Source organism: Miniopterus schreibersii (assembly GCF_964146895.1).
Source record: "Miniopterus schreibersii genome assembly, chromosome: X".
Lineage (NCBI taxonomy): Eukaryota > Metazoa > Chordata > Mammalia > Chiroptera > Miniopteridae > Miniopterus > Miniopterus schreibersii.
The window spans coordinates 13,426,779-13,449,574 of NC_138104.1; the positions used below are offsets into that span (position 1 = coordinate 13,426,779).

The 22,796-nt window shown below is 39.7% G+C and overlaps 1 protein-coding gene across 1 annotated transcript in view; it reads left to right on the top strand.

Annotated features, from left to right (window-relative positions):
- The window catches only part of TENM1 (teneurin transmembrane protein 1), a 711,536-nt gene that overhangs the window by 398,779 nt on the left and 289,961 nt on the right, over positions 1-22,796 (top strand). The window contains exon 8 of the mRNA XM_081125839.1: positions 21,928-22,166. Coding sequence (XP_080981965.1) covers positions 21,928-22,166 — 239 coding nt within the window. The remainder of the gene's footprint in view (positions 1-21,927; positions 22,167-22,796) is intronic.

The window sequence follows — 22,796 nt, forward strand, 5'->3', positions numbered from 1 at the left end:
CACAGAGAGGCACTGAGCAAGCATCTACTGGTTTTTCAACGTGTACTGCAGCTACTCTGAGGAATCCACATCCTTGTGTTCAGGAAACTTAGGGGCTAGTACTAGTAATAGTAATGATAGCGAAATATATAGTGTCAGCGCATGCCAAACACTGTCCTAAGCACTGATTCATCTACTGCTTTCATCCTTACAATAACTCCATGTACTAGGGACTATTAGTGTCACCATCGTCACTGAAAGGTGAAGAAACAGGCGATACAGAAGGCTTAAGGAACTTGGGAAAATCCTACAGGTATAAAGTAGTGGACCCAGGTCAGATTCGAAGCCAGGCTGTAGGTCCAGCGTCTTCCCATTCAGCCACTTCATAAGCGCTTTATGAAATGTAAGTTATTCCATGGTAGGAATATTCCATGTTAGGAGGTAGAAGACCTAACCCAGACAAGAATAGTGTTAGCAGAGGGAGTGTTGAGAGATTCGGAGGAGGGAAAGTGGAAATTTCCCTGTGAAAATGGCCTAAATGTCACTTTGATCTAAAATCACGAGGCTGTATGAGGCGAATATTGGGAGAAAGGACATTCTAGGGAGAGCATATTGCACTCAAAGTCATGCAGTCGCCAGTTATTTATTTCAGTAATATTAGGCATTATTCTTCCTGTTCTTCCTCCCCCTTTTCTGCATTTTCCATTTAAACCCTTTTACTAGGCTGGCTATTCTATGAGCAAATACGTTACTTCTGATGCTAATAAGGATAAGCATTCTGGAACCAAAAGCGCATCATTTTTAAGGTAAGAGCCAGAAATCTCAATTTCATTCTGAAATTCCTACTGTTAAATTGCCACAGTCTCCTTATCAAGGGACCCATCCTTGGATATCCTAGAGTCCGCAGATCCTCTTTTTCTGTGATTTTCCAGAAAGTCTCTTTCCCCTCCCTGTGAAATAAATCCCAATCCCAAAGCTGCCCTGTTGCTCCTTCCTCAGAAAAGCTCTTGAGAGTGGCTTAGAGTTTGGATTGTAGAAACCAGTAGATGCGGGTTTGAGGTTCAGTTCTGCTCCTTATTAGTCGTGCATGCCTGGACAAATTATTGAATGTTTCTGACCCCCAGTTTTCTGATCTGAAAAATGGGTTAATAAGACTCATTTCAGAAAGTAGTTACAAGGATTTTTATTTTTATTTTTTTGCACCTCACACATGATTTGCACTTTCATTTCATTTTCCTCCCCTTTTTTGGTTCTTCCTCTGTGTCACATCTTTCTTTCTTTTTTTAAAAAATATATCTTTATTGATTTCAGAGAGAGGAAAGGAGAGGGAGAGAGAGAGCTAGAAACATCAATGATGAGAGAGTCATTGATCGGCTGCAGCCCGCAACCCGGGCCTGTGCCCTGACCGGGAATCGAACCCCCGATCGCCTGGATCCTAGGTCGACGCTTAACCGCTGAGCCATGCCCGACTGGGCGTGTCACATCTTTCATCTCCATCCCCTTGGCACAGCTGTTTGCTCCATTTTAGCTTCTCAGAGTCTTGACTTACTGCTTTCCTTTCTGTGTCCATCTCTCCATTCTGTGGGTTGCTCCGCCTATAACACCAGCTGGAGTGGAGCAGTGCTCTTTCCTATCAGGATGTCAAAGGCAACCGGTCCCTGCAGAGCCCTGGACAGTTCTCTTAGCTCCTCCACCTCTTCCTACGAATTCACTTTGAAGTGCAGTTACACCCATTTTTGGTTTCCCTTCAGTATTCTCTTTGCTGGCCCCCAATTCGAACTCCTAACTCAGCTTCCTTGATGTCCTTCGGAATTTTTGGCCAAGTGTTGGCTTTAGCCCCTAACTAACTTGGCTTGACCTGCTATCAATGAAGATGGACATTAACCATGATCTAGTCATGAATCATACTTTAAGATTTTGCTTTGATATTCAATACTAGAGAGAACTGGAGTCGCTATTGACACAATCACTTCAACTCACAGAGACAAGTCAGAATTGTGTAGAGGAGTTATGTCTGAATGGAAGAGTGGGGAGCAACTGTGTTCATGGATGTTTAGCATATTCTGACAAATGGCTGTAGCTTGGTATAATGCCAACTGCCCTTGTTGGCTTTAGGCCAGTGTGACAATTAAGTGGAGTCAACAAGGTTATTTTTATGAAAGAAGAACCAGGGCCATTGGCAGATGACATGTTGGCAAGAAATGGAAAGAGAAATGAAATTTATATGGCCAACGCTTATTACCAGAATCCTAGAGGTAGTGTCCATCTTGGGAAAATAAGACTCATTTGGAAGTGGTGATGGCAGTGATTTTATCTATGGCTAATACTCTTTAAATACTAACCCATAAAAGTAAGCTCCCCAGTGGTGGTTATACTTCCTTATTATATAGGACTACTAAAATCTATCTAACATTTATAAGTAGTCCCCCTTAGAACACTTGCAATGGGAAAATAGATTTAGAGACATAATGTTTTCCTTCAATAATGACTGGAGAAAAAGAAGATCAGGATATACATATTCAGCGCTTAGGTTCAACAGTATCTCATGCCTTAATCCTTTAATAGCACTGGGGTTAGCAAAATCGATCTTCAGCCACAGATTTCAAGATTCTTTTTAAGACAGGCAAGGACTTCGTAGAACTAATCTACCACCTGTAACTGCCGTTTACTACAGATGAACAAGAATGAACCAGGCTTTTCAGCCTCCACCAAGTGATGGATGTGGAATATGTGAAATGTACATGAAGGAGAGTTCTGTAGCCTTACAAATATATTTTACATATTGAGAGTAAAAATATATCTGTAATAGTTCATTGTGTTTGGGCAATGAAAGGCAGTATTTTGGAGATGATTGCGACACAGTCCCTAGTCACTTTGGTGGTGGTACGATTTTTTAAACTGCTTCTGAATGGACTAGCCCCAGTTTCATTTCAAAACACAAACCATAGGCAAGCATAACGTGTTTCATTTTACAAGGATAGGACATTTCACCATAGGTGTGATGGAGTCTGGTTTTAATATGGAGATTTATTTAGCAATCCGAATGTGACTCTAGACAGATGTTTCATAGAATGTTTGAAAATGAGAAGACCGATGAAATATATGAGTATAGAAAACAAAAATTAAATTTTAGGGGAACCTCTATATCAATCTTTTTGCCCTCCCTCATCGTATATTCTTCCCTCTCCTAGGTTGAATATTTAAAACCAGAAATATGTGGTTTTGATCAAGAGAGAAACTAATTCTTAACAACTTCATTGCAATAGCAAGTTAATAAGCACTTGCCTGTTCCATTTCACTAAAAGTATGAAATATTTTTGAAGTAGCAAAAAAAGTATTTCCTGTCAATGAATTCTCCTTATTTTCTACAGAGGTGTGTGTGTGTGTGTGTGTGTGTGTGTGTGTGTGTGTGTGAAAGACACTCTATTAAACATCTCCCTTTGGGAAAATCCAGCTGGTTCTTTATTAATTTCACAACACAAAAATGTTTGTAGCTTTATAAGCAAAAGATATGATCAGGTTATGTTTTGAGGTCTTTGAAATATCTCTGCAGGAATTGTGAAGGTGCAGTACTGAGTGTTCTGTTTAAAGAACAGGAAAGCTCAAAAAGAATCGCCCCCTTTGGCGAACAGATAAGCAAATAAACAGTAACATCTGCTTCTCCATTCTGTTCGTTTTTTTTTGTTTTTTTTTTGGTGTGATATCTAAGGGTATAAGAATGTGTGTAATGCTAATATTTTAAACGAAAAATGGTTCATTATAATTGCTGTGATGCATTAGTCCGGCACAGAGAAGATTAAATAAATTTTGGCCTACCAGTATTGAGTGCCTACTGTGTACCAGCCACTGTTCTAGTTGCTGGGATACGACAGAGAACAAAACAAAATCTCTGCTTTTATGGAGCTTACATTCTAGCAGGGGAGACAGCCTGTACCCTAAAGTGTTAATCATATTGAGGCTAATTAATATTGCCGGTGGTCTGGCTGTGGGAGCGGGGGGAGAGGGGTCAGAGATACCTCTTCGATGTCTTCCTTGACCTGCCTTCACTTTCCCACAGCAGCTTCCCCCTTATATGTGGTCTCGTAGCACCCTGTGCATAGCCTTCAAAGACCTTATTCCAGTTTATATTGGCACTCTGAACATTTTATCTCCTTGTCTTTATTCTCTGTTGCAGCTTGAGTAAAGGATTATACATTTTGATTCCTCAGTGTCTGGCTCATACTGTTCAATGAACTATTTGTAGGATACACAGGCAGAAAGAGAGAGTAACTGAACAGGGAACTGCAGATAGAGTAGATTTCTGAAGCAGACACAACAGATGGTATAAGCAGACCATGAGCACTTTTGGGGAAATACTAAAACATCTATGTGGAACACTCAGTTTGAAATGTCCAATATCCAATAAGTATTTGAAAATATGGATCTGGGTCCCATGAGAGGAAGAAAAACAGAAAAAGTTTTTCTCCTACAACTTATTGAGTGTTCACTATGTGTCAGACACTGTACCGAGCTATGATCTCATTCATTCCAACTTAGAGGTTTTAAAACTGAGGCTTAGAGAAGTTGAACAATACACAACAAAGTCACCATTTAGTATGTAATGGACCCAGTTCCAACCTACTTCTGTCTGATTCCAGAGCTCACAGTAGACACGGAGCATTCAGAATTTCATAGGTGGACAAAATAATTGGATTTGTATGAGTGATGGAGGAAATATTGAAAGACCTAGACAGAGAGTTTAGTGCAAGAAGACTATTGAGTGAACCTGGGAACACATCTTAGGAGCCCACGAAGGAGAAACAGCCAGCATCAGTGACTGAGGTGTAATCATAGAGAACTAGAGAGGAGCAAATTTCAAGGAGATAGTGGTCATGATTTCAGATGTCTCAGGAGGGTCAAACCGGGTGTGGACGAGAAGAAGCTGCTGATTCTTTCAATTACAGACTTGAATTCTAAGCAGCCAATTTCAGTACAGCCATGAGATTGGAGCTCCACTGCAATGGGTTTGAAGACTTGTTAAGAGGTGAGAAAATGGAAACAGAAGGTTTCAGACACTACTCTTTTGAAATGGAATAGCAGATTGAGAGGAAGCTCAGTCAGGGCAAACTTTCATATAAATTGGCAGGAGGGAAAAAAGGGGGGTAACTACATTTAGTGAGGAGGTACACAGTAGTCACAAGGGGGGGACATACCAACTTAGAGATCAAGTTTCCTTAATGGTAAAGAATAAGGCAACTTGCTCTGGCAAGTGTGGCTCAATTGGTTGAGTGTCACCTTGTGCACCAAAAGGTCACTCGTTCGATTCCCAGTGGGGGTGCATGCCCATGTCCTTGGGCAGGGCGCATGCGGGATGTGATCTATTGATATTTCTCTCTCAAATCGATGTTTCTCTCCTTCTCCCTTCCTCTCTCTCTAAAAATCAATTAAAACTTATTATAAAAAAAGAAAGAAAGAAAAGAAAACAGCATGATCCCACACAGTGGTACAGGCTTCCTGGGTTGCCAAATCTCGCAAGGGCATATAGCTGATGATGACACCACCTTCGAGGAATAATAAATCTCTTAGGTGCCAGAAGTTTGCCTTTGCAAATCTCATACCAGAGGGAGGTAGTTTTAAAGTTGGATCTCCAACATAAGTCATATTCCTAAGAGCAAGCAGGTATCATTGGCCAACCCAAGATTGTAATTTAGACTTCCTGTCTCCATCTGGCATGCACAAAACACTAGTCACTCTCCTGTTACTAATGAAGATATTTAATAGTGACATGTAGGCACAGGGCTTTCATTGACAACATAAATGCTAACTTATGACTATTTCCAATTTAACTCTCAAAATATCAAGTACAACATAAAACCAAAGATATCATTGATTCTTTCCTTTTGTGGCACAATATTGGCCTCCTAGATAAATTGATTTTCTTCTGGAAAAAAACATTCACAATCTCCTATTTCCCCCACTTTTCAACTAAAATAATTGTTTTGTTTTATCTATGACAGGCTAATCTTTCGAATTTTGTGATTTACTATCCTGAATAGTATCATTAACTTAGATAAATTTATGGCAACATGGCTGGTTGATTTTCAGTAGATACACATGTAGCTAAATACTTTTTCTCATGTGTCATATTCAAAAGACTGAGATTTTAGATAATATATTGTATATATATGCATGTATGTGTGCACATGTAGGCATATGTGCATATGTAAGTGTATGTATAATTTTTGATTGTCCAAAGTCCTTTAACTTATTTTAAACTAAAAAAAAAGCCCAACTGGCATTGCGCAGTGGATGAGCGTCTACCTATGAACCAGGAGATTGCGGTTCGATTCCCAGTCAGGGCACATGCCCGGGTTGTGGGCTCGATCACCAGCAGGGGGCGCGCAGGAAGCAGCCGATCAATGACTCTCTCATCATGGATGTTTCTATCTCTCTTTCCCTCTCCCTTCCTGTCTCTGAAGTCAATTAAAAAAATACCAAAAAAATAAACCTGAGAGGTAGACATAATAGAAATTATGCCCAAGATAAAGAAACTGGGTCTTGCGAAATTTTAATAATGTGTCCACACAGCAGTTAGAACAAGAGTTAGAGGTAAAATGCATATCTTCATTCAACCAATCCAATATTCTTTGCACTATAACAACTTGTCTCTGAAATATAAAGAACCGTATAAAGAACCGCAAGTCATCCCTTTTTGTCTTTCGGTGAATATTTATAGTTCAGTTAAATTTTCCTGCCTAGAGACATAATCTAGGTTTTATTCTATTTATATTAAAATCTTGATGAGCCTAAATGCCCAGAAAACTGGGGGTTCTGGTTAATTGGATTTGGTGGTTAGCTTAAGGTTAAATAGAACTTTTTAAAAATTGCCATTCTTGTTGAAAATCATTTTTAAATATGAATCTACTTTCCATTTTAATCCAAATGATCATAATTTAATCTTTTATAATTGAAAATCCTACCGAATGTCAAGGCTGTCATTTTTAACAAGATTTTTTATTGTACAGCAATCTAGGTATAAAGGATACTGTAGAGTGAACAAATGTCTAGTGGTCCCAGGATATTCTTTGCAAATTCTGGATGGCCTCTTGTGAGTAGTTGACAAAGCACTGGATTTAGAGTTAGAAATCTTGAGTCCAAGGCCAGTTCTGCCACTAAATAGCTGTATGACCTTGAAAATGACTCTTTCTTCCTCTCAACCTCATTTTTCTCAGTAGTCAAATGAGGGAATAGAGGTAAATGATATTTGAGGTCCTTTCTGGCTTTACTGTGTCTGATATTCTGTGGCTTGACTTCTTGTCATTTACCCCTCCCCTGAAAGTGTCCTGCTCAGCCTGGCCTGAGCGGCTTGGTTGGTTGGAGCATTGTCCCAAGCACCAGAGGACACACACTGAAGGCAACCAATCGATGTTTCTCTCTCACATGTCTCTTTCTCTCTCTCCCTCTCTCAGCATGTCCTCAAGTGAGGATTTAAAAAAATGTATCCTGCTCAATTGAGCTTTCCACTTAGTTGGATTCTGATTAATTGCAAGATTACTAATTCTAGGTAAGGTCCCCAAACAAGTCAGATGAATTGAAGTTGAGCAGTGGTGATTCTTTCAGAATTCCCAGTAGCCAAGGGGAGATGAGGAAGACACCAGATATCCTTTCCCGTCAAGGGTTAGTGATCATGGCAGGCAAGTATAGTTAAATAGGCAGCCTTAGGCCAGTACAAGACTAAACTATGATATACAATATGTGCTCCATTAAAGTTTGTAAAATAAATGAATTTAAGAACAAAACCCTTCATAGAAACAGGATATAAGATATAACAACTTAGTTAGAAATCTACCTTGCTTTGGGTCATATTGTGAAGCTACAGTAGTTTCAATATTTTCTTTCATATTGTCTTTCTCTGACTAATTATGAAATAAATGTAACCTCATTTTATGTTTCTTATTCAAAGGTAAAAATGCCATCTAAATTGGGTTTAAGTTCCAACCAGCCATTTTTGTACTGCAACCTGTGAATCCATGAAGGGTTGTTTTTTTCCAAGTATTGACAATGATGCAGAAAGAAAATAATTTCAGGTTTAATATTATTTTTGCCAAATATAGATGTAATTTTAAAAGGTCAAAGAAGTGCATGAAATCCTTATATACTCTTGAAGTTGACCTTCCTTTGTTTGTCTCCCTGTGCTGTCCCTGAATAATTAAAGTGAACCAATGAGTTTTTTCTTTGAGCTCTGGAATCCACACAGCAGGGGACCAGAGAAAGAGCATTTCTGTGCAAGGAAGGCCTGGTTTTCACAAATTCTCATGTGCTCAAGTGGGATTATAGTTACTGAGCTTTAGAGCACAGCACAAAGCTGAATTTGACTGTTTCTTAAGTGGCCTAACCTGAGGGGAGTTAATGTTTCATTTGCTGGGATCATTATATATTCTGCATGTTCTAATCAGTACTTCAGGTTTTAGTTTTATGCCTCATGACATGTTCATGAGGGGGACAATTTGAAAAGCAATTTTAAAAATTGAAGGTAGAAAATGTTTTCTATTCTCCATCTCCTATGAAGATTTCCTTGTTTGGTCTGCAAGGGTAAATGTTTGAGACAGTTATGAGTGAGCTGTGTAGGTTCTCTGGCCCTAGGATTCAGGGTATTTGTTTGGATAATACACCAATCTCAAGTGCAAATAGCCTCAGGGGAGGAACTGCGGTGAGCTTGGGGAGAAAGATAAGACCTTAAGTGCCTTGCTAGACAATCTTTTTCTAGAAGTCTTTAAAGTTGGACCTGGAGAACATTATGCTAAGTGAAATAAGCCAGTCAGAGAAAGACAAGGACCATATGATCTCACTTATATGTGAAATCTAATGAACAAAAGAAACTAACAAACAAAATAGAAACAGAGGCATGGATACAGAGAGCAAACTGACAGCTGTCAGAGGGAAGGCGGTTAGGGGCTGGGTGAGAAGGTTGAAGGGATTAAGCAAAAGAAAAAGAAAGACTCAGAGAAACAGACAACAGTGGGGTGATTACCCAGAGGGAAAGGGGGTGGGGGCGGTAGAAGAGGGTAAGGGGGGGGATAAATGGTGATGGAAAGAGACTTGAGTTGGGGTGGTAGACACACAGTACAATATACAGATGATGTGTTACAGAATTGTACACCTGAAACCTATATAATTTTATTAAACAATGTCACCCCAATAAATTCAATAAACTGTAAAAAGAATAAAAATGAAAAAATAAAGAGGAACAGATTCCCTACCCTAAGGATATTGAAGACTTCAAAGCTGCATGTTCCAATAGGAGGAATAGTTTTAGACCAAGGTTTCTGAACCTCACCACTGTGGCATTTCAGGCTACACAGTTCATTGCTGTGGGGTTGTCCTGTGCACACAGGGTGTTGAGCAGCATCCCTGTCTTCTGCCCACTAGGTGCCAGTAGCAACCTCCCTCCCCCCAGTTGTGACAACCAAAAATGTCTCCAGACACTGCCAGATATCCCCTGGGGACCAGCTGCTCCCCAGCTGAGTAACACTCCTTTAGATTAACGGCGAGGCAAATCTGTTGTTTCCTTACCTGCTCACTTCATTCAACCCCTCTTCACACTCATAGTTTCTGTTTTCCCCTCCCATCTCCCCTCTTTCTATTCCTTCCTTCTGGAGCCTTAGTTGGAGGGTTTGGGTAATTCTCCAGTCTATAGTGTACTTTGGGTTGGAAACCACTGCTATAGGTGGAATGTTTGTCTCTCCCCCATATTCATATATTGATCACCTAATGCCCAAGTTGATGGTATGAGGTGGGGCCTTTGGAAGATGATTAGGTCCTGAGGGCAGAGCCCTCATCAATGGGATCAATACCCATCCAGTGGAGACTTCAGATTCTCCCTAGCCCCTTCCACAGCATAAGGACACTGGGAGCTGGTGACAGTCTGCAACCCCGAAGAGCCAATGATGCGGCACCCTGATCCTGGACTTGCAGCCTCCACAACAATGAAAAACATATTTCTGTTGTTTATAAGCCACCCAGTTTGTGGTATTTTGCTATAGCTTCCTGAATGGAGTAAAACAACCACTAAACTAAATCCATTCATCTCTGAGCTCCCCGTGCCCCGTCGGTTAGTTTCTTTTTAATATAGCTTCAATTCCTCATATAATTTTATCCCCAATTAACTTGTTATACCCTGCATTTCTGTGTAACAGTCGTAAGCAGGAGGAATATCTTTTTGACACACTGAGTATGTACCTGTTTGTACATATACTTATTTGGCTTGTTTTGGGGAATGCAAAAAGCTGTAAAAATAGTGTATCATTGCTGACTGTTTACAGCGGATCTAGACAGCCTACAGCAAGGGAGGCCAGAGCGACCCCAACACAACTACTGAAGGCTTCTCTACGTTTGCATATGTGTCTGTCTACCCCCCAGCTACCTACCTATAAACTCTCCTTTCTTATTCTGTTCTTCTCCCTTGCACACTCTTCATTCGCCCTCGGTTCATTCTTTATTGTCTCTCTCCTGCCTTTACTTTAGATCTACACTACTCTTGGGCATTTCTCAGCTCTTCTGATACTGTTCTTTGCTAAAATGCTTTCAAGGACACAGAAGCCTGAGAGAAAATGGCACATTTGGGAAACTGCACACGAGATCAGATGACCAGAGCTTAGAGGGCTTTGGGGACAATAGCAGTAGTGAGCTGGAGAGGCCTGGGGAGGCTAGATCGTGAAGGACCTTATAAAAATAGTACACTTTCATTTCAAACACAGGGGGGAAAACACAGGAAGTCACAAAGAAAAATAACTACAAATTCTATCACCCAAATATAGTTACGATTAAGATTCCTGTATCTGGCCCGGCCGGGCGTGGCTCAGCGGTTGAGCGTCGACCTGGGATCCAGGCGATCGGGGTTCGATTCCCGGTCAGGGCATAGGCCCGGGTTTCGGGCTCGATCAATGACTCTCTCATCATTGATGTTTCTCTCTCTCCTTTCCTCTCTCTGAAATCAATAAAGATATATTAAAAAAAAAAAAAAAAGATTCCTGTATCTGGCCCTGGCCAGGTAGCTCAGTTGGTTAGAGCATCGTTCTGATACGCAAGGTTGCAAAGTCCAATCCCCGGTCAGGGCACATACAAGAATCAACCAATGAGCGCATCCATAAGTGGAAAAATAAATAGATGCTTGTCTTCCCCCCTCCCATTTCAAATCAATCAATCAATCAATACAAAATTCTGTATCTTCTAGATCAGATCTCTGTGCAGTATGATTTGGAGTTGTACTTGCTTTTGGGTTTGTGTGAGAGAGACAGCACACAATTGTAGTTGTGCTGTATATATGAATTCTGGTTTATTTCCTCCAACATGGGAAATTGCTTATTGCCTTAGAAATTATCTGGTTAATGGGAAAAGAAATGCTTTAAAATTAAATCAAGTAAAAAGGACGTTTTAAAAAATGATACAGGATGCCCGGCCAGGCATGGCTCAGCGGTTGAGCATCGCCCTAGGATCCAGGAGATCGGGGTTCGATTCCCGGTCAGGGCACAGGCCTGGGTTGCGGGTTCATCCCCAGTCTGGGGCGTGCAGGAGGCAGCCGATCAATGACTCTCTCATCAGTGATCTTTCTCTCTCTCCCTCTCTCCCTCCCTCTCTCTGAAATCAATGAAGGTATATTTAAAAATAAATAAATAAAAATTAAAAATACAATAAAAAGTGACACAGGATAAGCTCCCAGCGGAAGGAAGGGGCAATCTGAGGCCTAATGAGAGATGGAACTCTCTTCATCACTTTCTTTCTTTCTGGGGCCACATGAGATCTCATTTCTGCTTTTCTCTGCACATATGCTCCATTCTCAGTCTTCCTTCTAGATAGGATTTCTTTATCGGTTCCCCTATTATGCTTCAACTCCAGCTGTGGCTCAGTGTGACCATGCATCTTGGCTTCCCTAGCTGACTGGGTTTCTGTGTCTAAATTTCCGAGGGGGCGGGTGATTAGAAGACTGAGAATACAGTTGTCCCTGAGGCTGGGTGTCCAATTCTAGCCTGATTAACTGTCACTGCATGCACTGGGGAGTGAGTTGGTAGGGTCATGGACAGGGATGCTTTTTTCAGCATTGGGCTTGGAGACAAAGATCAGCACATCTAATAAGCTTATGTTAAAAATTTGTAATATTTTGTCCTGACTTTATAATATTCCGTGGAACGAATATCCTAAGCTCCTTCCATATTTGAGTCTGCTCTCTTTTGACCAGTGAATGAGGGAAAAGGTTGAGGGTAACCGGTGGGAAGTTTTTAGGGGTGAATACTAGAAGTGTCAAATCCCACTTGGGCTCACACTTCATATTCCTTTAGCTAGAATTCAGCAACGTGACCATACCTAGCGGCAGTGGGGTCTGTGTGCTCAGGAAGGAAGGAGAACATACATGTTGGCCAGGAGTGGACACGGTCCGCCTCAGGCCACATCTGACTTTGCGGCTGGTATTTCAGAGGACAGCACTGCCCTTTGCCAGTTTGTCCCTTAGAGAAACATTATGCTGGGTAGGTCAGACTAGTGATTTGAGTGGCATTTCTTATTTTATGGCATTAAAGCATTCCTGCCTTTAATGTACGGATGCCTAAGACTTTCAAAGAGATGAAAGCTAACGTCAGGCCAATGCGGATCATCATCTTTCAAAAGTTGCATTAGCATGGTAATCTAGATTTTCAACCTGAAGAGTTTAGTCGGAAGCTCTTAGGTTCTGTCCTTATTGCACTCCTTTGTAATTAATCTGAAGCACTCTTTTCTCTACAGTAAGATGCCCTTGCTAATACAGATTACAAGTCAATAAAAACAAGTGATACAGAAAAGTATACCATATCAACTGCCTCATAAAATAAATGAGGAAAATACATGTCTGTAGAAAATGAGGATGAATAAAAAAGCAATCAAGGTATTTAATACTCCGCCCATTACCCACCCCTCTAGGAAAAAAAAATAGTAAATAAACCAAATAACCAGTGAAACCAGTTCTGGAAAACCAGCAGGTTGCTTTGTTGAGTAAAATCAGGAAGGGACTCTCAGCTTTTGCAAAGGGAAATGTAATTGAGTTTTTTTAGAAAATGAAGAAATGTTTTTAAATCCTAGGAAATTTGGGATCTGGTTTAGTTTTAAATTTTGCCTAGGTTATATGTTTATCCCCATTTAAAAGGGTCCCTGTTGGGAAATGAACTACTGAAAACTATGGGCTGGCACTCCGTAATTCTTTTTTGGAGAAGATGTATAAAATCACAAGAGGATTGAAAATCTCACCTACCCATAGCTTTCCTAATTTTTTCTAGTTTGAAAAGATTACAGGTTCCACACCATATCTTGGGCCCTAAATTACTATTAAATGAAAAGAATGAAAAATGATAAGCTTACTTTATCTAAGTAAATAATTTTGATATATTGGCCAGAGTCTTTTAATGCAAGAACATTTGCATTAGTGGCAAATATTAATTTGATATTTACCCTTCAACCGGTGTAGGGTTTAAATTAAAGTTATATCTACAGAGCAAGGATCTAACTTGGAGGAGACTGAGAGGTGACATGAAAGGACATCATTATGAAGTAGAAAATAATTGTTTCTTTTAATTTATTTAGGGGGCCTACTAAAGCAACTTGGTCAAAACATTATGGAATATGGAATATTTTCTTTCTCTAGCATTTATATATCTATGCCTACACTCCTAGCTCCAATTTATCTTTGACTATCCTGTCACAGAAGTGTTTGATTTATATAGGAAAACCTGATATACTGTTACATGAACAACGTTCTGTCGTCCCCATATTCTAAACAGGGAGACATGACAATCAGCTCCTGTTTATGGTAAGTCTGTACCCCCCCTAACATCACTTCCTTATTTCTTTAATTTTAAGAGCGGAAAGAAATATTTTCTTAAAAACATATTCAGTGGAATGCTAAGCTTATATATATTCATTTTAAAAAGATAAAATGCCAGATGATCATGCACATTAAGATTTTATTACCTTAATGATTAACATTATGAGTGATAACAATGATATTGTGAGTTTATATGTGCACAGTGACTAAGTAAAGGGGTTTTATAGCTCATGCATGGATTTAAAAATATTTATCAAGCACCAGCTATTTGCTAAGCACCATTGTAGTTGCTGGGGATACAGGAGTAAATAAGACAGACATTTCTACTCTCATGTAGCTTATGCTCTAGTAACCAACAAAACAGAAGGAGATTTCCCACTCTGTCCCTTAACATTTGTGTGACCTTGGGAAATTTATTTTACTTTAATAGCTGATCCTCAGCCTCCTCAACTGTGAAATGTGGGTAATATCATCCACCTTATAGGGTTATTGTGAGGATTGGGTGAGGGGAAAAACAAAGTATTTTAGCCGAGTGCTAACAGTGATAGCAGCAATTCTTTCAGTACCCAAATGCTTCACAGGAAGAGATGAAATGTAAATTAATTATTTCTTTGACTCTTTTGTTACTTTTAAATTATTGGAAAACAAAATGAGAGCATATAGTTGTCCCTTTACATTTGATAAACCAAGAGATAGTTGCTCACAAGTGAAACACTTATTTTAGAGTCCCCGGGTCTCATTCATTCTGCACAGTCAGTCAAGAGCCTCTGAGAAGAACCAGCAAAGCCATTATACAAATCAGTATAGAGTCACTGAGTACCTGTGGAGTATGAGACAACATACTTGGAAATTAAGACCTGGGCCCTGCCCTCAAGGAATATATACCCCAGAGGCAGTTGAAAAGGTAAGGCAGATATTATTTCTGATCAAGAGAGGAGAAGATGCCCTGGCCAGTGTGATTCAGCTGGTTGGCCACCATCCCGTGCACCAAAAGGTTGCTGTTTCGATTCCTGAGCAGGACACATGCCCGGGTTTCGGGTTCGATCCCCAGCAGGGGTGTGTAGAAGGCAGCCAATCGATGTTCCCTCTCACATCAGTGTTTCTCTCTCTCCCCCTCTCCTTTCCTCTCTCTCTAAAAATCAATAAAAAATTTAAAAAATAAAATAAAAACTAAATTAAAAACAGTAGAGGAAATAAAAGCCACAGAATGATTTTAAAATGCACTCTCCTATAACTATCCCATTTGCAAAATCACAAGACTACCAATGTAGACCATAGAGTATTGCCATTTAAGAATAGATTATATAACTAAAGTTTACGCCTAGAAAAATTAAGGCTTAGAAAGGTATCCTGCAAATCTTTTGAAAAACTGTTAAAATTTATGAACATGTGAGCAAGTATAGACTTTTTATAAACACTTAGAATATAAGGATTAGCGGGGATGTATGGATGGGGTGGCTTAAAATTTGGAGGAAAGAACCCTGGGACAAATAAAATTAAATCCTATATTTATGCAGCTTTTAGTAGAGAAATACAATTTGGTACCCCAGGAAGTTGTCCAAGCTGATAATGACCTTTAAATTCAAGAAGAGAGTTTCAAGAATGGGCTACTAAGGAAAGACTAGAGATGAGGTTGATATCTTGGCCAGACACCATGCTTTTTCACAAACCACACTGGGTAGTCTTGTCAGAGATGAAAATGGGGTGACCTAGCATGGCATTTTGTTTTATTTTCTTGTGTCTTTGGAGGCATAAGAATAAATACCTCTAAACAGACATTTCTCCAGAGAAGATATAAAAACAGCCATCAAGCAAATAAAAAGATGCTCACCTCACACCCATTAGGATGGCTGCTATCACAAAAATAGGAAATAAGTGTGAACAAGAATATAGAGGAATCGGAACCCTTGTGCACCTTTGGCAGGACTGTAAAATGCTGCAACTGCTATGGAAAACAGTACGAAGTTTCCTCCAAAAATTAAGAATTGAGCTTCTGTATGACCCAGCAATCCCACTTCTGGGTATATATATCCAAAAGAATTTAAAGCAGGATCTCAAAGAGATATTTACTCACCCGCGTTCACAGCAGCATTATTCACAATAGCCAAGAAGTTAAAGCAGCCCTAATGCCCTACAAAGGAATGGATCAGCGAAATGTTACAGAGACAATGGAATATTATTCCTCCTTGAGAGGAAGGAAATCCTGTCATATGCTACATGTGGATGAACCTTTAGGACATGCGTTAAGTGAAATAAACCAGACACAAAAAGACAGACAAATACTGTATGATTCCATTTACATGAGGTATCTAAAGTTGTCAAATTCATAAAAGCAGAAAATAGAATTGGTGGTGAACAGGAACTGTGGGGAGGGGAAAGGAGAAATTGTTTAATGAGTCTAGAGTTTCAGATTTGCAAAACGAGAATGCTCTGGAGATCTGTTTCACAACAGAGTAAATATACGTAACACTACTGGACTGCACATTTCAAAATGGTTAGGATGGTAAATTGTATTTTTGTGGAGTTTTTATCACAATAAAAATTCATTTAATAATTTTTTTTTTAAATGAATATTTAAATGCCTAGATTCCACTCTCCTATCTGAATGTGATTTGGCCTAATAATTGACTCAAGGCCTTTTCGATGCAGTCTTCTTTTTTATTTTTTAAAAAACAACCTCAGTTTCTAACTGGAAGTAAGTTGAATTCCTTCCTCTAGGTATAAAAATGAGTCAGAAGCTTATAGCTAAAGGAATACAGGTTTAGATATTTGTCTCATAAGTATGTTTACAGGATGTAAAAGAAAAAAATCCATTGGTTATTTATGAATCTTTTGTTACAAAGCTGTAGGTTTCTGTCTGTTTCCTGTAGAATTTTAAGTGCCACATTATATCACATTATTTAGTGCTAACAGATATCCTCAGAATTATGTAGTGTGAGGGGTTTAAAAAGAGAGAGTACATTTTCCCTTTTTTTATAGATGATTTTAAAATCCTTACAGGAGCATTTATTATATTCCCATTTACCACCACTGGGTCTCATCAGTCTTGAAGATTTTTTTTTTTTCCAGTTTTCTTATATGCCCATTTCCTTTGGCAATATCTTGCTTTTCCTTTTTAAATTTGAACTTGAATATTAAAACAGATGCAAAGGAGAGTACTACTTACACATAAACTCTTGAACTGCATTTTTATCATTTGCTCTGTGGAAAAAACCCAATTGTATGAAATTGATAGCAACATTTTAGTATATCCTCGGGTCCCCAGGGAAAAGCAATGTGCTTAGACAGATGATCTGATTTTATGAGCAAATAGCTGAAGTCTAGCACCGTGCATTTGTCTTTATGCGGCTACTTTTTTCAGGGACTGTGAAAACACATTCAAGCAGCACCTTCACTTTCCTACAACGGACTGCAAAGCCTATGACAATGCAGAGCATTTACATCGCTGTTTTTCACGATGCACATGAAAGCAGAGATCTCTTTCAGCATAGAATCTTAATCTGAGCTTGTTAATAAGAAAACAGGAATCTCAGTATATGGAGTCATTTTATTATCTCCCCTCGCGGAGGACTGTGATTTGGATTCCATTCAAATATGAATTAGTTTAAATGCTTCTCTGCTGTGACTGTTGAATTTATTCATTATACTGTAATATTTTACTTCTGAAACTGCATTTGGAAATCCTTTGGTGTATATCAGGATGAAATTAACAGTGCTCAGGGATATCGATTATTGCTTGTAATTGCCATCATAATAGCCAACAATGCTGCCTTTTTTTGTCTTTCTTCTGCCACTTAATGATATACCAAACCAAATCAATATCCAGCATATTGGGCCACTGACGATGTCTCCAAAAATCCAATTGTTTTCCTTCTTAAATATTCAAAGGATTGAAGATTGTATCGTCAAACATTGAATAAAAGAGCTCCATGTGCTGGGTTTCTCTTTTATCCCATAGGAACACATCAGAGTGCTGCTGTATAGGATCTTTTAAACGTGACATTTGTCACCTGCAGACTCACCACAGGGCAGGGGTGAGAAGATGGGGAGGCAACTCCACTATGCTGTCTGTAAAGTGCTACACTTTTTGCTCACTAGTCAATGACATGGCCAAAGGGGAAATCACAGACTGGGGGAGCTAACCAGACATTAAAGAAGAAATCCACTTCCTTGTGACACGGAGGTGATTATTTCAGGGCCTAAAAAGAAAGTGCATTCAGATGGAAGGAACATAATGCTATGTCACTTTTTCAATAAAACATATGTACTCTTATTTCTACTCTAAACGTTGCTCCATTCTGGGGATGCATTTGAGAGCCTTTAGAAACAGCAATGACTCTTTCAGGTTCCTAACAATGAAAGGGTAGCTTCTTTGTAATGCTCCCCCATTCATCCAAAATAGTTCAGATGGTCTTTAAAAGTTACTATGAGAGCATGCCATGGGGAAGGGTGCATCTGTGTCATGTAGCGCTGCTGGAACAGGTTGTGTTTGTTCAGGCTGCTTCAGTTAACCCAGGAGATTAGAGCCCGGTGCTGACCCAGCCAAGACTGTGGACGGCAGGGAGCGTGCGACAGTGGAAAGCCCCCGATCCCAGGCTCATTCGGGCCTTTAAACTACCTGTGTTACTTGTGCTTAATCCACTTTTATTCCCTGGGCCTCAGCTTCCCTAACTGCCAAACGAGGTGCTGGGCTACTAGGTGATTTCTGAGATTCCTTCCAACTCTGATTCTCACATTTTTGTCATTGGTCCCAAAGGAACAGGCTAAAAGCACGGCCCAATCCAGTATTATCCACATGCCAAAATCAATAGCAAGCATGCTTCCTCTGTGCCTTTACAGGCCCCGATTCAAATCTTAATGTGTTCACTGTAGCCAAACTGCTTGGGTTTGAAACTCAGCTTCACCAGTTACTAGCTGTGGCACCATGGACAAGTTACTTAACCGCTCTGTGCATCGGTTTTCTCATCTGTCTGGCAGTACTTAAGTAATAGGGTTGTTGTGAACATTAAATGATATAATACTCTGTGAAGTATTTAGAACAATGGTTGGCACAAATGAGCATTTAATGAATGTTACCTCTTATGATGATGATGATAACTACAATCACCGCTCCTACTAAACCTCGTTAGTTCTCCATTTCATCATCTGTAAGATTAGACTAATACTATCAACCTCACAGATGTATGAGGATAAAATAATGCATATAAAGTACTTACTTTGGTGCCTGGACTTCCTAGATGCTCAATAAATTGTGTTCACATAAATAGAGCCAACTATACATAAGATGGGTGTTAGCCAGTGCAACTTTTTCGCTTACCCCACCCCAGTCTTTTTGATACTAGTTACAAAAGCAATACAAGCTCAAAGCATAAAACCTTAAAAATATCCTTATTATCCAAGGGGAACACAAATTATTATTTTGCCATGAATATATATATATGTGTGTGTGTGTGTGTGTGTGTGTGTGTATACTTTTTTAAATTTAAAAATTATATCCTATTGCCCAGATTGTCTTGAAGCCTACCTTTTTCCACTTGGTAATATCTGTAACGATTCTTCTAGTTAAAAATTCCTTTACAACACAATTTGTAAGGCTTGCATAGTATTCTGCTATGTTTGTGAAAGAATTTCCTGACCCACATACCTGTTACTGAGCATTTGTGTTTTTATTTTTTGCTATTATAAGTGGCACTGCAATGAGTGACTTCTTACATGCATTGTCATACACATCATTTCCTGAGGGTAAATTCATATGGGCCTAATTATTGGGCCAAAGAGTATGCATATTTGAAGTCTTTTGATGTGTAATGGCAAATTACTCTGCAGAAAGCCTTGTGACCCTGCGCTCCCCTCAGCAACCCAGCCCTTTACCTAACTTTTACCTTCGTGATTCTAAAGCAAAATTCTCTAATGCAGATATTTTTCATTAACTGGCATATAGAAAGTTCCCTTTTCCTTAAATACACACACACATACACACACACGCTTTTGTTCTTTAAAAATGGAGGCTAGAAACCAGTCTTTAAGTAATCCTGATGATTTATGCTTTGGGGCATATGTCACACGGGCAAGGTGATGTTGGCTCTCCGCTTAGTGCAGGGGTTTTGTGTTGTAGTACATTAAAATGTGGCCCTGCAATGTGCTTTGTTTAGCAGTGCATTTTACTGCCCCAGGAGGCCCCGTAGAGTGGTTAAGATTAAGGGCTTTGGAGCCAGAATGACCTGGGTTCCTATTTTGACTCTGCCACTCACTTGCTAGGTGTATTTAGGGAAGTGAGTGAAGCTCTTTAGGCCTCCATTTCCTTAAATGTGCGATGTAGCCCGTGTCATACGAGTGAAGACTGAGATAATGAGTGTTTGGCACTTAGCACCCACTAAGTATAGCGTATGGGCCCCAGAAGCATACTTCCACATATTTGTTTTTGGCAACTCCTTCCATGTGAAGAAATTTATGAAATCTCCATGTTACAATAGTCCTGAGCAGTCAATAATGATCCTGTAGTAATTAAAACATGACAGCAGAATGTGAAGTTATAGGACAGGCAAACTGATGCATGGAAGAAAAAATGCAAAATAGTGGCTGCCTCAGGGGGAGAGAATAGGGATTTACTTAGAAAGGCAGGAAGAAATGTCCTGGGTGGTGGAAATGTTCTGTATCTTGACAGGGGTTTGGGTTGCACAGGTTATTGCATTTGCCAAATCTCAGCAAATGCACATTTAAAATTTGTGCGTTTCATCGTGTATAATTTTTAATTGAAATGTATTTACATATAACATTGTGTAGCCCGGCCAGGCGTGGCCCAGCGGTTGAGCGTCGACCTGGGATCCAGGCGATCAGGGTTCGATTCCCGGTCAGGGCACAAGCCTGGGCTGCGGGCTCGATCAATGACTCTCATCATTGATGTTTCTATCTCTCTCCCTCTCCCTTCCTCTCTCTGGAATCAATAAAGATATATTTAAAAACAAAAACAAAAAACAACAACATTGTATAGGTTTGAGGTGCGCAACACGTTGATTTGCTACATTTACATATTGTAGCCTGGTCGCCCTTGTAGTGTTAGCTAACACCCCTGTTATTTCATAGAATTATTTCTTTTCTGTGTGTGATGAGAATAATTAAGATCTAGTCTCTGAACAAGTGTGATGTTTGTTATACAGTGTCGTTGTCTATAATCACTGGACTGTACATTAGATGTCCAAGGCTCACTTATCCACTAGCTGCAAGTTTGTACCCTTAAACCTTCCTCCTATTCTCCCACCACCAGCCCCAGTAACCATTCTGCTGTCTGGTTATTCAAGTTCATGGATGGACCTTGGGGTCATTATGCTAAGTGAGATAAGTTAGAAAGAGAAAGACAAACACTGCATGATCTCACTTGTATGTGGAATCTGAAAAAGCCAAATTCATCATGTATAAATTCTCCATTAAAACTCTATAAAAATATTAACCTTTAGAGAATAATAGCAGGTTGAAATATGCCAAAGGAAGCGTACTGATATACTCAACTTATTATGAAATGCTTAGAAACTAAGACGGACCTGTGGATGAAACTCGGGATGCAGAGATGGGTAAATACGTGAGAAAATGAGTAGAGTCAAAGTTAGCTGTAGAATCTACTTGGTGGGGGTGTGTTCGTACGTTATAAAACATTTTCAACTTGTCTATATGTTGGACAATTTTTATAATGAAATATTCAGTAAAAATATATCTGTGAAAGCTAGCCTCTAAATAAAACATTGGTTTCTAGGCCGTTCAAATGACCAAATGCCTGATGATGCTTCTGTTTTGGAATCAACCCTCGGGTATCCTAGTTAATGAAAGGGAAGAATATAGAAAATAACATCGAATGCGGGAGGTCAATGCTCAGAGCGTGACAAATTCACCAGCCAGAAAGGCAGGGAACAGAGAACCTCTTTCTTCCTCCCAAAGGCCTAGATGAGAAAACCAGAGGGAGACACCAAGGGCAATTGGCAGTTAGATCTTAGGCATATGAACATTTGATTGAGCCCCTCCCAGTTCCCCTGAGCTCTGTTGAAGCCTGATGGTTTGAAATGGGTGGAAATTTTCGTTTTTTTGTAGCAACTGCCTTGGCAAAAGCCCACGGTTGTGTTCCCTTTTTGCAGACATTTCCTGTTCAAGCATGGATCTGGGTCCTCCGCTATCTTCAGCGCAGCCAGTCAGAACTACCCCCTGACGTCCAACACCGTGTACTCGCCGCCTCCCAGGCCGCTTCCCCGCAGCACCTTCTCCAGACCCGCCTTTACCTTCAACAAACCTTACAGGTGCTGCAACTGGAAGTGCACGGCCTTGAGCGCCACCGCCATCACCGTGACCTTGGCCTTGTTACTCGCCTATGTGATTGGTAAGCCCTTTTCCCCGCGCCTCACTTTTCTTCTTCATCAAAGTCTTGTTTGGCTTGTGGGGGGTGGGTTCTCTCTCAGCTCTTACAAATTTGAACCAAGGCTTAGAATTAAAAATGACAGATGGATTTCTAATAAGTTTTTTTGTTTTGTTTTGTTTTTTACACTTTCAAACCTTAAATACCTCTAAGGAGAGTATAGAATGCTCTTTGAGAAGAAATATTTAGGCTACTAACACAATCTTATTGATTGCAATTACTATAGTTAACCATTTCCCCCTCAATTAAAAGGTGGTTATGGTTTTCTCATGGTTTTCTCATTAGAAGTCCTAAGGACCAATCTATGGCAGCTTCTTAAATTATAGTTAAACAATCATAGTGCTACTGAATTTTCAGGTAGCAATTTCATTCAAGTAGTAGTTATTTGGAAGCTATCAGAAAATCCAGTGCACAATTTCTTTCCAAGAATTCAGAGTTTACGCACTAGGACTTAAAAAAAAAAAAAAAAAGTATTCTTATTTCTACAAGGTAAATGGTCACAAAACTGTGTATATTGTGTTTGGGAAAGTAAAGGAGAAAACAGTCGTGAGGCACTCTTTTTACTTTTAAGAGAAATAATTGTGGTTCTTCAGT